The sequence below is a fragment of the Bombus pyrosoma genome, linkage group LG10 (genome assembly GCF_014825855.1).
Source record: "Bombus pyrosoma isolate SC7728 linkage group LG10, ASM1482585v1, whole genome shotgun sequence".
NCBI lineage: Eukaryota > Metazoa > Arthropoda > Insecta > Hymenoptera > Apidae > Bombus > Bombus pyrosoma.
This window is the reverse complement of record NC_057779.1, coordinates 4,364,559-4,378,463: the sequence shown is the minus strand read 5'-3', so window position 1 is coordinate 4,378,463 and position 13,905 is coordinate 4,364,559. Positions and strand designations below refer to the sequence as shown.

General features: G+C 43.7%; 1 protein-coding gene across 3 annotated transcripts in view; it reads right to left on the bottom strand.

Moving 5' to 3' along the window:
• Positions 1-13,905, bottom strand: part of LOC122571429 (pumilio homolog 2-like) — a 63,440-nt gene that overhangs the window by 36,016 nt on the left and 13,519 nt on the right. For all 3 annotated transcript variants that reach the window (XM_043735160.1, XM_043735159.1, XM_043735158.1), the window contains 5 exons: positions 13,644-13,776; positions 10,622-10,733; positions 10,443-10,542; positions 10,226-10,356; positions 7,762-8,113 (listed from right to left, as the gene is read on the bottom strand). In XM_043735160.1, coding sequence (XP_043591095.1) covers positions 7,762-8,113; positions 10,226-10,356; positions 10,443-10,542; positions 10,622-10,733; positions 13,644-13,776 — 828 coding nt within the window. The remainder of the gene's footprint in view (positions 1-7,761; positions 8,114-10,225; positions 10,357-10,442; positions 10,543-10,621; positions 10,734-13,643; positions 13,777-13,905) is intronic.

The following is a 13,905-nucleotide window of genomic DNA, read 5'->3' as shown; positions in this document are numbered from 1 at the left end:
ACATGCACCCGTGACGACGGTGCAACAAACGCGTTTCCATCGTAGGAAGTGGTTTTTAAAGAGCCTTCGTTCTGAGGAAAAAGGTGATAAACACCGATCAAGCGACACTTGGAAATTTCCACCCTTTGTCTCTCTCTCTCTCTTTCCCTCCCTCTCTTTTAAACGCGGTGGTGTAACCACGACTGAAATTCTTTAACGAGTAATCGATAAAGCAAACTCGACGAAAAACGTAAATATTGAAATTACCACCATCGACGAAAGAATCCTTGACCGTTTACGAGCCCGAGTTTCTCTTTCCTCTCCGATTACATATTGAGAAAATAACCGTGTTCCAGGTAGAACGTTTTAAAGTGTCTCTGTTTAGATTGTTCGATCCTTCTCCTCGTTCCTGTGCATTGGTTATGTAACTCATTGATCGTTGTTTTTCTTTTTCGTCCATTTCTCGATGATTAACCAACACAAAGGGGACAGACAGACAGAGAGAGAGAGAGAGAGAGAGAGAGGAAGGGAGAGAGTGGAATAAGTATTTTGAGCACCGCCGGTTCTAGAGTTTGCACTTGGTCACGATTTCAGGGCGTTTGCTTTGTGTTTCCATGCTCGAGATGGTAGGTAGATGTTGCAAAAAAAAGGGACGAAAGATGCGAGGGCTACACGTTGAAACAGGGCTGGAGGTGAAGGTGGAGAGGCTACTTCAAGTTGGTTTCTAGCCTAGATTCGACTCCGCGGGTGATCCGTGGTTTTAATTAGGATCCACCACGAGGCACGACGCTGTTCTTCTAAGACTAATGATCTCTCTCGTTTCATTAATAACCTCCAGACCAAGTGTCATTTTCGTCTTGAGGCCGCGTTGCATGACAAAGCAATATTAAAACTAGTATTCTTAGCATTCGTTGATATTACGCCTCTCAAGACCGCGGTTCGTCGTCGGTTAATTAACTTCTCTCCACCTATCCGCCGAACAGCGGAGGTCTCTTAATTGAAAATGTTATCGGTGTTGCTGGTTATGCGTACGCGTGGAGCACGAAATAGCTCGAAAAGCGCCGACGCTCGGCATTTTTGCAATCGACGTTTCGAGCGAACATTCCGCGGATATTCGGATGAGTCATCAACGAAAGAGCTTTCTTCGTGAAAGAGAGAAGGAGAAGGAGGGAAATCGCACGATACTTCGACAAATTTCAACGAACATCAACCCTGACCTTTCTCTATGACCTATTAACGGGCTTAGAAGAGAGAGAAAGAGAAAGAGAGGAATTACGTGGTAATTTCGGCCTCCGGGGAAATAATCAGCTTGACACCGGGATATACTGTGAACACGAAGGGTCGTGAATATTATGACAGCTAAAAAACACGGGTTTAATAGCTGTTGAAAGAAAACCAAGAAGCTTTTTCGCGTCGTTGAAAGCTCATAATTTCCATATTTAAAGGCAATGGCCATTGGACATCGAATATTGAGGAACGTTCGTACGAAACTACGTCAGTGGTTCCAAAGTCGTAGAATCGACTGCATTAATTACGAAAGAAAAATAGAAGTAATTAATAAATCTGTATTGAAGCAAAGACGAGAATACAAATGAGCTCTCTTGTCTCCAAAATTCGATCTACGAGTTAGTCGGGAGCGAGGAAAATTTACGAGAGTGTAGCGCGTCTGGAAAGATCGGATCTTTCCACTTAATTGCTGAGGCGGTAGTCTTCCAGGAGACTAGTCCCCGAGGTGGAAAGGTCCTTTGACCTGCTCACTCGGTTTCCGCGACAGTGAACACAACGTGCGAGACACTTACATAGACTTACAGAACGGTGATGCCTACGCACGGGTGTTGGAAAAATAGGAGAAAACGTGTTCATCTTTAAAGATCGCGACGCGTGGAGTGCGCGTCCATCTTCGTCTACAAGGATCAAGGACGAGAGAATCGAAGAAAAACGGGAGGCGCCGAGACCGCGCGTAGCTTCCTAATTATCCGGAACGCGATAAATCAGTTTTCGATTAGCCACGAGAAACACGCCGTGAAACGGGTAGAATACAAGCCCGACAAATGAATCGTTGTTTAATAAATCTGTCGAGCGAGCGGGTTTGCAGAGAGGAGTATAGAGCGGACGAAGTAGATTATGCTATCTAATTAGAGTGTAGCCTTCCGATGAAAGCACGGTGTAATTGGTCGAGGTAAGGAAATGGTGCGCACATTCTTGCCGTCCTTAATTGCTTCAGCCTCTATCACGCTACTTCGTCATGGATTTGCTAATCCTTGTTGTTTTCGATTAGCCAACACGTAGCATTCACTGGCAGGACTGACGTTGCCTGCCACCTGCGAACTTCGTAGTCAACTAACCGCATGCCAGAATAGTTAGAGAGCTCGTTCGATCGATAATTAGAAAGAGTGTGGAAACGCGTTGCATTATCCGAAAGTCGAATCGCGCGCGACTAAAAAACGACTAAACGAAAGATAGAAAAAAGGAAGGGGAAAAAAAATAGTTGCACGGTCCATTAAAAAAATTCTGGTAAAAATTGCCGGTCTGACTGAAAAAAACCTGCAGCGCGGAATAATGAGATAGGAGCGATGAAGTTGAAGTACAGAAAATTTAATGTAATAAGCTAGACAAATCCCTTTGTAGAGCGAAACACGTATGTGAAGGACACGGTGATATTCGCGCGGCTTCCGTGGCTGGCTATGCCAAAGTGAGTCAGCCAGCGTGAAAAATTGAGGAGCACGCGCACGCGGATGAAGGAAGGGAAAAGGAGGAAGGTTTGCTACGTAAGTATGGCCGATTATGTAAGTCCACCAAAAATATCGTCGAATGAGTGACAAGCACTTGGCTTGTTCGCCGCTATCGCCAGGCAGTTCGAGGCGCGCTAGCAATTATTTGCAAAACTGTAGCAACGCAATGGTGAAACAACAAAGTCGATTCGTTGGCCAAAAACGCATCTAAACGATCTATACCAGCTCCGAGCAAAATCGAAACGACCTGACATTTAAAACCTAACTGAGTACGAGCAACGCGCATCGCTTGGCCGCAGCTACGCATAAAATTCGAACGTTTGATGGAAGCAGGCAGAAAGAGAAAGAAAGAGAGAAGAAACCCGTTCTGCTCGCGAAGAATTTCGGGCTCCAAACAATCGTATCGACTTCTTCAGCACCAGCTACAGCAGCAGCCACAGCGGAGAGAGGTATAGCTCGGGAGCAACAATAGCCGGTCGTGGATAGGGTGGCTCTCGCGTGCATATTTGTCAGTTCGTCAAAGGAACTGTAAAGCGTTTAAAACGGAAACGTTGGCTAGCTGAAAAGTTGGAAAACGGAGCTGCCGCGGAACTCGATATTCCACAACAAAGAAGGCCACTGGGAATAGGACAGTGGCTTGGAATTTCTGACCGGAACTGCAACGACGACGAGGAACGTCGTGCTTACCCCCGAAGAGTGTAGCCTTCGGGCGATGATACAGATTTTCATCGGAGGAAGTCATTGCACTTTATGCTGAATGGGCACCGAGTCAACAACCCGATGCCTGTCTACGTGCTTGCGTGTATATATGTGTATACACACCTTTAAAGGGTTTCTCCCGCTCTCACCCTCCCTGCCCTCTCTCCTCTCCCGTGCTCCTCTTCCTGCTTTTCGCGTGATCACAAGAAGAGCACTGTATGTATAGCCAAAGATGAGCTAAAACGAAGGAAAGAGAGGAGAAAATGCCAGCGAATCTAGGAGAGCGAGAAGGGGAGGGGGTGCCTCTGAACAAGTTGAAGAGGGAAAAACGAGAATGCCGTGGAGTGGTCGGGTAGAAGAAAAGGAAGAAGCGAAGAACGTGCAGAATGGAGAAACAGAGAGCGAGAGGCAAGGGAAGCAAACTGCAGAGAGAAGGGGAGAAAGGAGACGAGGTCTGGGAATCGCTTCATGCACTGACGAGCACGAGCCTTCGCGTAATAACGCGATCAGAGGGCAGCCGTGTCTCATGCGTGCACGCACTTCTCTCGTACCATCGCACACGCTTTCTCGTGCTCCCAAGGCAAGCACGCGTGCATAAACGCTGGCGTAATACGCTCACGAGCTGCACGAGCGTTCTATTTTTATGTGTGTTACGTCGTGAAAAACCATAGGCTACAACGTGGTGGAAATATTCGCGAGACGCGACGAAGAAAGGGACAAAAACGGAGAAACAACGGTGAAGTGGCGGGACAGCGATCGTGTCGCCGAATATTCGGTAAGAGGGTGTCATTGGGGGGTAGGTGGCACGTGTATCTGAACTCGCGACGTCCGATGGAAATCGCTGAAACGCAACCACCGCACGCCAGACGAACGGCGCGCAGCGTGTTAATTAATACGACAACCACTGACGGAATCCGGTTTGACGTATAATGCGGCACTAATTGCGGAAGGGAAAATGGAAAGGGGAAGAGGAGGGAGGGCAAAAGGAGGGAAGAAAAAAATTATAACGAATTCGTTGGCGAAACACAAGTCGCGTCGCGAGTTTGCAATTTTTTTCTCTCCTCCTCGGCGACCGCGTACACCGCGCTCGATGCATGCTTTGTGCGACATTTCGCGTTTTCATCGAGGCATGCGGAAACGAAAAGGTAGAACGAACGTGCAAGGAAGAAAGAGATTACAGGAGCCATGGCAGTCAAGCTGCACCTGTGCATACGCGCTTCGTTCGTCACGTGGAAAATACAACGCTATGGCCCCTACCCTGGGAACAATGCTGCCTACGATGGGTACTATTTCCCGTAGGAGAGGAGAGGGAACGCGAGCTCGCGCGCACGCCACGCACGGAGAGACATATCAAGAGAGAAGGAGAGATGGGGATACGAGGGGGGTGGAAAACGAGTTGGACGACCCGAGGTCTTGTACACCGCATTTTCTCCCCTTTCATTTGTGATTTCCTCTTTTCCAAGCAGAATTGTATATTCACGAGCCTAGCTATGCGATACACCGCATATATTCTTATTTGTCTTGTCACACAGACACTGGTGTAAATCGTACAAAAAATTTCCGAGTAATTCGTTAATCCAAATTTCTTATCGAAACGCTTACGCTTTCGAATGGCAACGCTTCTCAGCGTCTGTACGCTCAGAGGAACCGCGGTCATTTCGTACAAAGAGAAACTTGCTATCCGTCACACGTACACGGCATGCGATTATTGATTTTCTTACAAAAATTCTATCTTTAAAAGCGACGTTTCACGTTTTAATCGAGCACGCCGTCAAAGCTTTCAGCTTAGCGTAGTCCTGTTCGAAAGAAGAGCGGGAATATACCGCGACCGGACTAGGTACTACGCTCTAGGATAGGAAGAACGGTTCGCTGTAAACACATAAGAATATGGAACATACACCAGGCTACGTAGATTTATACTTGAAACGAGACGTCGACGAGAACGGAATACACATCGATGTCCTCAACTTCCGGTCCCCCGATCTAATTTCGAATCGATCTCGACTTCGATGATTGCGTCCACGGACTAAATTAAATGTTACACATCCCCAATTACATTGCCGAGGAATTGTCCAGAAAGGATACTCTGTCGGATATGTACATACGTATATTTATAGGTAATAACGTAGCGTGTTATAATCGCCTAGATATCGAGCGCAAAGTTGCAATAAAGATGAAAAGCACTGGCAGCCACGTAACACGAAATTGCTGGATGACGGTCGAAGTATGAAGAAGGTTTCATAACGAAAGGCATTTTGATGCATTCGCCGATATAACGTTCGGACATGCAGTGTAACGTGCATAAACATGAATATGTGCTAGAATGGCTATATAACGTCTGTTCTATTTTCTGAATAGGATTCGAAGTAGATGTCGAGAACTTGTCACTCTGTGATTTATACATTTGTCCCTGCCGGAGGACGAGATCGTTCTCCATTCCCCTTCTACGTGTCTCTTAAGCTGTCAGGTCATACCGAGTTCCAATACGAAAAGAGGGGGGCAGCGCTTTTTCGCTAAGCGAAATAGAGAGAAGAAAAGGAAAAAAAAAGAAAAGGTAGCTACATATGTCCTACGAGGCTACATTCTCAAGGATAAAACTAGCCAAGGTTGCCGAGAGTGGAAAGATTCGATCATTGGACGCATCTCGAAGCCAAGTTTGCGGCAGGATGCTCCGAGCGTGTCTAGTTAACGTATTGGAGCGGAACTTATCTTCAAAATTATGCAAACTATGATCGTATCTTGATGTTTATAACGAAACACTTCAATAAATTATCTGAATGACGAGATAGGTGGATTATAAGACAAATATTGACGTCAAAAATATGTGAAAGAAACAAACGGTCAGTAACGATAACGGCCCTGCAAATGAGCTCCCGTCAATGACGCAAGCTCGAAAAGTGACACGTCTATTTTTTCTGCTGGCCACGCTCTAAAAAAAGAGAACGAACAACACTTGGAATTTCAAAGGTTTCCCGTATCGTTGAATTGCTTTTAAACTCGCTTTTACAGTGCCATCTGATCTTGTAGTAAAAGGAATTCGTCAACTAAATCAAAAGTCGTAAACGTCGAAGGTTTGCCAAGTCTGATCAGCGGTGAAATAAACGTCCAATGTATGTTTTATACTTTGATTTGTAATTACGACGGTTACATCAAGTGCTATAATAATTTACGATACGGCTTTCTATAATTAACATTAGCTAAGAAAATCGGTACGCGGTTAATAATGCATCGGTGATTTCGTGGAAATGCTAGTAAATCATGCAAACTATTCTATCTATTCTATTGTTGCTCGCTTGTACTTTCACCCCTCGACAGGCATGCTCGTTCGAATGAAACGCGACTTCAAAAGCGAAGGAAGTCCGTCGAGAACCCGTACAAGAGGGTTGCTCGGTGGTTGGACCGCTCGTTAGTATCAGCTGCTTGCTGCTTAAAAATAACCTCTTCCTAGTCGCCAGTACAATCGCTAAATTAACGCCAGCAGCGGCACGACGCCCTTCGCGTGGAAAGCCATCTACAGACTTTAAATACTCTGCGCCGTTCTAGAACTATTATGGATTCCTCGAGTTCTAGACTAATCAGACCGTACTCTACTGCACCAAACAGAATTCAACGCAACGTTAACAAAAAAAAAGGATAACGTTTACGAAATCACGTACAAACCTACGGTATGATCCACGGGCAGGTTTGCTGACTAATTAAGATATTACGACAATCTGAATACGTAACTAGCATGCTTTCCCAGATTCGCGACGGATAAAAGAGAGGGCATCGGGTTCAAGTTTGCCCAAAAGTCAAATATTTTCTTTCATTGCGAAACGTCTCGTCGAAATGTTTAAATTGGATGGCAACGGAAGTGTATAAAGTGTACCGATAGCCGTCGCAATCAGTTAATGCACGAGCTTCGTCGAGCTACTTGATCAAGCAGCCTTTGATAATAATCAACAACCTTACGATGCACGTCTATGTAGGACGTTTAAACTGGTACGATTGCTTTCACAATTTACGAGTACGTTTGTGATTTATTAATCATTACACAAAAATATACTCCGAGCTAACACGAAACTGGGACAACCTTTTGATATTCCGTTAGAATCATCCTTAACCGGCTCCAAAAACAACAATCAGCCATATAGATAGGTGAACTTACATAGCCGTTCAAGTAAATTTTCGTTTGCGCGATGAAATCTTAGAGACGAGATATGTACTCTTGCTCGCTCGTTACTCCTCGTATCTCACGCATACCATCTTATATTGTCTTAAAAGTCGTAGTATTCCACCGAGAGAAAAAAATTCTTTTCTCCGACTTCGTCCCGTCGAATCAAAGAGGGAAAACAATAAGGTCGAGACTTACCTGAACATCAAAGTGAGTGGTGGTGTCTTGCGCCTGTGGGGGCCCCTGTTGCTGCTGTTGTTGTTGCGAAGGTGGCGGACCCTGTGGGGGTGGAGGAGCCTGTGCACCAAAGAGTTGCGCCGCATGCGAGTGGGGGTGCTGAAGATGATGCGTCGGTGGTGCTTGATGATGTTGCAAATGATGCGGCGGAGCCGCTGCAAAGGCGGCCATGAAATGTTCTTCGCTTCCAACCACATCGACACCAGGTTTCAATAACACGACTCCACCACCTCCGGCGCTCACAAGAGTCGTTGCTGCGTTCTTCTGAAATTCCTCTTCGCCCGGAGAAGGTTGCCGACTCCCGGGTGTACGACTGCAAATAAAAGACGAAAAACGGCATTAAGCGGTCGTTCTTCCAACGAAAGGGAATCCCTTCATTCATATAGCGGATAACATTTGAAAACAACGATAACGATTGTCACGTATAAATAGCAATCTGCTGCTGAATAACCAGCATCCGTAATATTATCACAATTAACCGTAACTCCGTTTTAACTTACGAGAGACGGGAACAAGCAAAGACGAGCAGATTATGTAACCGTCTTGGGGGTCGCGGAATCAAATACTTTTCATCTCTTTACTCTCTATTTCATGCATTTCACTGATTCGTTCTGATTAAAGGCAGCCTACGGTACGTTCCAGAGTACAATGCGTTCAACACATGATATACGCAAATATAAACCGTTTTGCTGGATACACTTATGAAAATAAAAGAAGCATAAATCATTCGCGAATCAACGTGTACTGTAACATACATGAAAAAATATACAGCTTGATATCTATGCGTATCTATGCCTCGATAAGGCCAATTGTTTTCCTTTCATGGAAAAATATCTTAATTAACGAAAGCAAATAACGATTACCGAGAAATGAATTTCAATTTTCGCTATACATTTGATGATTTAAATTTGGATTTCTATTACGAATTTCCAAAGTTAATTTTTATTATACTCAAGATCTCTTAAATTTTTTTAAAAAAACCACCTCTGATTGTAATGGCAAGGAAACCGTTGCACAGTGGTATTACTACACTGTTGTTGTTATTCCCTATATAAAGAAAGTGACGTAGCTTTCGCTGGCTATTATGACACTACAATCGTAAATGTCACGAACCTGATTCTATGTGACGTGGGTATACAATTCTTAGGGCTAAAAGAATTCTATTTTACATATTGTGATAATAATCTATTAGCAACATAACTCGCACGCTTAAACTTGTACGTGTGTATAATTATGTACAAATATCTTAAAAATAATTACAGTGCGTTAGAAATAAATGAGTAATAAAAAAAAAACAAAAATAACTAGAAAATTGCAATTAGTTTCCTCTGAAATCAACTTGTTTCACATTTCTCTAATACTAACGAATAATTAGGTATAAAATTAACGATAAAAAAGAACATTAAACATCGAGCTATCTTAACTTCTATGCATTTGACGAATATTTGCCGTTAACGTTATCAAATTCCAAGTCGATACCTTGAATGTCTAAAAAATCTTTACAAACTTGTCGAGCAAGATTCTACTAATGCACGATTAGCAATGCAGTATAACGGTATATTCTGTATAAGGACAGGCATAATATAATTTAATGTTCATGTTCAGGGACCTGTACCTTTGATCTTATAAAATGGGGAAATTCGATGCCTAGACCGTGGCGGTCAACAATAATGAACAAACATCATTAGCATAATGAAATTTTTAAGTAGCAACGGCAACGCTACTGTATAAGTTCCATTCTTTCTTTCTGCTTTATTTGCCACGTTTCTTAATCCAGTTGATCTCAATATTCGATTTTCACTAATACAGAACGAAGAATAATTACCGAGTAGAACATTTGCACGATAATTCACATAGTTCTTTAAATATACAATAAAATTTACCATCCTTTTTAATTATTAAAAAATATAAATTTTTGAGTAAACGAATTAAGGATGTTATCGTCATTTAACGAAGAAAAGAAACCACAGTGATACAGTATAAACAGCACGGAGAGTGTCGGTAATATCGAGTAGATGAGGTACAAGCGGAGCACCAGATGGCGTACAATGATGGTGCAACAAAAACCGGAGAGGCAAACTTATGATGTCATCGTCCGCCGAGTAGGTAGAACATGCACGCCCTTGACAGTTGCCACTTTTACGTTCGTCGATCGTGCTCCTCACAGTAATAGTAATTGTTCACGAACAGCATATGACACATTTACTGTCGTTCAATTGAAAGCAATTATATATAGCTACGCAAGAATAGCAACGCGTTTTTCTCCTAACTTATTTACGCAAACCCTGAATGTACCGCAGATTGCGCCTAATAAATACCTTCATTTTTTCATATTCTCGTAATACAATTATCTTTGCATCTTTTTATAATACTTCTTGTACGATATAATAGTTGATATTGCTCAAAATTAAATCTCGATACTCACTTAAATCCTTTATCGTCATCGAGACCATTTTGAGATGTTAATCCGTTGTTTTGTGGACCTGTGTCGTCTTTAGAACTGTCAAAAGGACTTGCCGAGCCCTTCTCTTTTTCTTTCTTGTCTGCATCGGTGTTCTACACGAGGAAACAAAAATATCTTTTAATAAAATTGTAAAATTTGTTTTGGTCTGCTCGATATTTTATTTCGTCTATATGCTTACCAATCTCAGAGAAACCATTCTGGGCTCCAAATCTTTAGGTGTCGTAGGGCTCGACCCAAGAACGTATTCGACCATTTTAACCCCCAGACCACCCGTTTCACTGCAAAACAAAACAATTCGATGACTCAAGGAACAACAAACTTGTCCCATTCCTTTCAATACTTAAATCATACGCTAACCTGCTTCTGGGACTAAGGACCGTTCCAACTTCTGATGTTTGATGATGATAACCAGTCCCGACACCCACACGCCTACCTGTGCCCATGGAGATCGGTTGTGAGACGGCATGGTCTGAAATTAAAAACGCCATTAATCACGATGCCATGCCGACGTATATTTCAATCAAACACCCATCCCCATCGAAAAATTACAATCAAGGTTCGCGTGTAAGACAGATATCCGATAATCCGTTATCCTTTAATCCCAACCAACGATTCCATCACATTACATCATAAAAGTTCTTTAATTCGAAGCTATTTAACCGTTAAATATTAAAAGAAGGCTAGCTTTTTTACGTGAACAAAATTCGACGATTCCAAAAGAGAACGTTAATAACAATGTCCCGAAACCGTATCGTGTTCGTGTCGTATCAACCAGTAATCGATAAAAGGCGTGGAGCGAGAAACCCGCAAAGGTGTAACGGAAATTCCATCATAAAAATCCTTAACAGTTTGCCACTGTATCGTTGGCTTTCCCGCGAGACCATTTTATTCAAAGGGTTTCAACGATGATCGAAAGGGAAAAAAAAGAAGATCGGCTTCGTACATTGTGAGAAGAAAACGTTCGCTAGGATTCTAGGGTACTATATGAATTTTACGATTCCATATGACGCAATTTCGTCGGGTCCAGGTGGATATAGGGGGTTGGTGTGCCGGCGCTCAGGGTGGATCAGTAGGTACGACCCTGGGCATTGGGACGTTGCTCCCACCGCCGCTGATGCCGGGCGTCTGTCGCCATGGCAACAGCCGCGTTGCACCCATCGAGGTGACGCACACATGCAAACTCGGCCCGCGTGCACATGGAAGCCGGTACATGCCGTCGCGAGAATCAGGTGTTTCGTGCATACACTGCACACACAACATCGCCGCCACGGTACCATCGCCCTCGCGCAACAACCCCGTACGACTTAAGGCTCCGTTTAACGAGAAAGAACCTCGCGCACAACCTTTCCAACGCACAACCTCTTTCCGTTTCTCTTTCTCGTTCTCTACTCCTTCCTTTCCGTACACCAATTACCGCGGTAATCCCTTTAATTGACGAGAAATTCTGATGATTTTCAGCGACACGAAACGACCAAGGTATAACCAGGAAGAAATCGAAATATCAACCACGAGAGGGAAGATGGACTCGTCTGGATTAGATGATAACAAGAAGTTTAAAACGGTTCCCGGGGTAAAGAGATAGAGAAGTTTGTACACGGACTCGAAAATACCAGAAGCTTGGCTGGTATCGATTGATCGTACAAGCAAGGGGAAAGAGAGAGAGAGAGAGAGAGAGACAGGCAGACAGACAGACAGAGGGAGAAGACTTTGTGGATTTCCTTGGTTTTCGTAAAAGCAAACAATTGGAAGAGATCTGTTTTGGTAGAGTATCGATTATTGACATTCCGCTCGAAGCTGCGGAGACACAAGTATTTCTACTTTCGCCTCTATATATTGTTCTTTCGGTGCTGTACCAATCAATAAGCGTGCACGACGTAAAACACACGGTATCGCTCGCATCTCTCGTTGTACCCTCCTCCCCCATGGACGATGAGTCCCTGACGTTCGTCTTTATTCGTTTTCGTTTGACTTTTTTATATAATTCTCTTTTCTCTCTAATTTTACCGGATCTGAAACACGTATCAGACGTTCAGGGAATTCTACGTCAACCGACAAGGACCTTCGACGATCGTTGACTCGCCACGCATTTTGTACCAATACGAAGAGCATACGACGTTAATCGGAATCAGCTCATTAGCTCGCTGTTTTGGACACGTCGTAGCTCTGTTCGTCTCGTAAATAATAAAGTCCATTTACATAATGCGAATATATTAAAAACCGAATTTACACTGAACGAAATAAACTTTGTGAAACCGTTTCGCCTCTTTTACATCTATCTTTTTACGAACGAAAAGATTCTAATATCGAAGTCGCTAATAGCAAAGGTAAAGAAGCCAGTTGTGAACGATGTCGTTGCTCCTATTTTAACCGCGATTAGAGAGAAGCCAATACTCGAATACCTGCACTAATAAGCTCAATATCCTGTAAATTGCTATCAATATATGTACATACTTCGAGAAAGCGATTTTCAGGCATAAAGGATCGAGATCCGTAGATATGTACAAGTCCGTATAAGATATTTTACGTTCGAAACTTTTGCAAAAAAAGGAAGGAGGCGAAGATAAAAATGTTCTACAAATCATAGCAAATATTCTTTATCGCGATAATTTTCTCAAACAAGCATAAAACGCAGTAGGTCATGTTCCTTCGGTTGACTGACTCACGCAACGCGATCTCGTTCCTTTCTCAACGACACGCGGCTTTCTTTTTCGAGAAGAAATTAGCGCGTGCAGTGCAGCCGATTTACCCTTAGAGATTATGTAACGATCAGCCACGAGTAGTGTCGACCGAATCCATATCGATCAAAGCTCGCGCGCTTAAATTTCGTGTCTGGAGGAGAACACGCCACGGAGACCAGCGTATTTCGAGGGATTTAAAGGACTTCGACGAGGCATCATCGGCCGGAAACGCATGAACGCGGCCGAGATTAAAGTCTGCCTTTATATATGGACCGGCTGGGTCAGGCTAGGTAACCATTCAAACTCTGACTGAACGAAAGCTGCAGATAGCCTGGGTGGTATTAATGGACGACAATTAATAAACACGATAAAGGGTCATCTGAGATTTTCAAAATACGTATAGAATAGATAAGCCAGGGATACAGCGGATCTACAAAGTGGTCAAGCGTTAATGCCTGCCATCCATGAATTATCGATTCCGATTAACCCCGTTCATGGATTATCCCCATCTCGAAACCCTATTCCAAATATCCTCAGCCCTATTGTCATTGATACGTGTCAGTACGCTCGATAGCACGCCGGCAGTGTGTACTCGCTGCGGTTAGTCAATGGACCCGAACGTTTCCGCGTGTGTTTCATTGAAAGTAGGAACCAATATGACAGTGAAACACATAAATACCAACAAATATACATTATCATACCTGAGGTGCTCCAGGTGGAATCTCGCCACATCTGGTGGTCGCCCAAGTGAAGTATCCCACCGCCTTTTACACCCCCTTCGTCCTTGGAGCCGCCCTCGTCCACGCCCCAAAGCTTTTTTGCCGAGGGAGCGATCTGAAACAATATCAGAAAACGGGTCGTAAGTACACGGGGTCAGTGAACACATTTTCAAACTCGGCGCGTGCTGACACGAAACTCCCAAGAGCTCGCGCCGCCTCGTGCAACGAAAGATACAAATGCGAA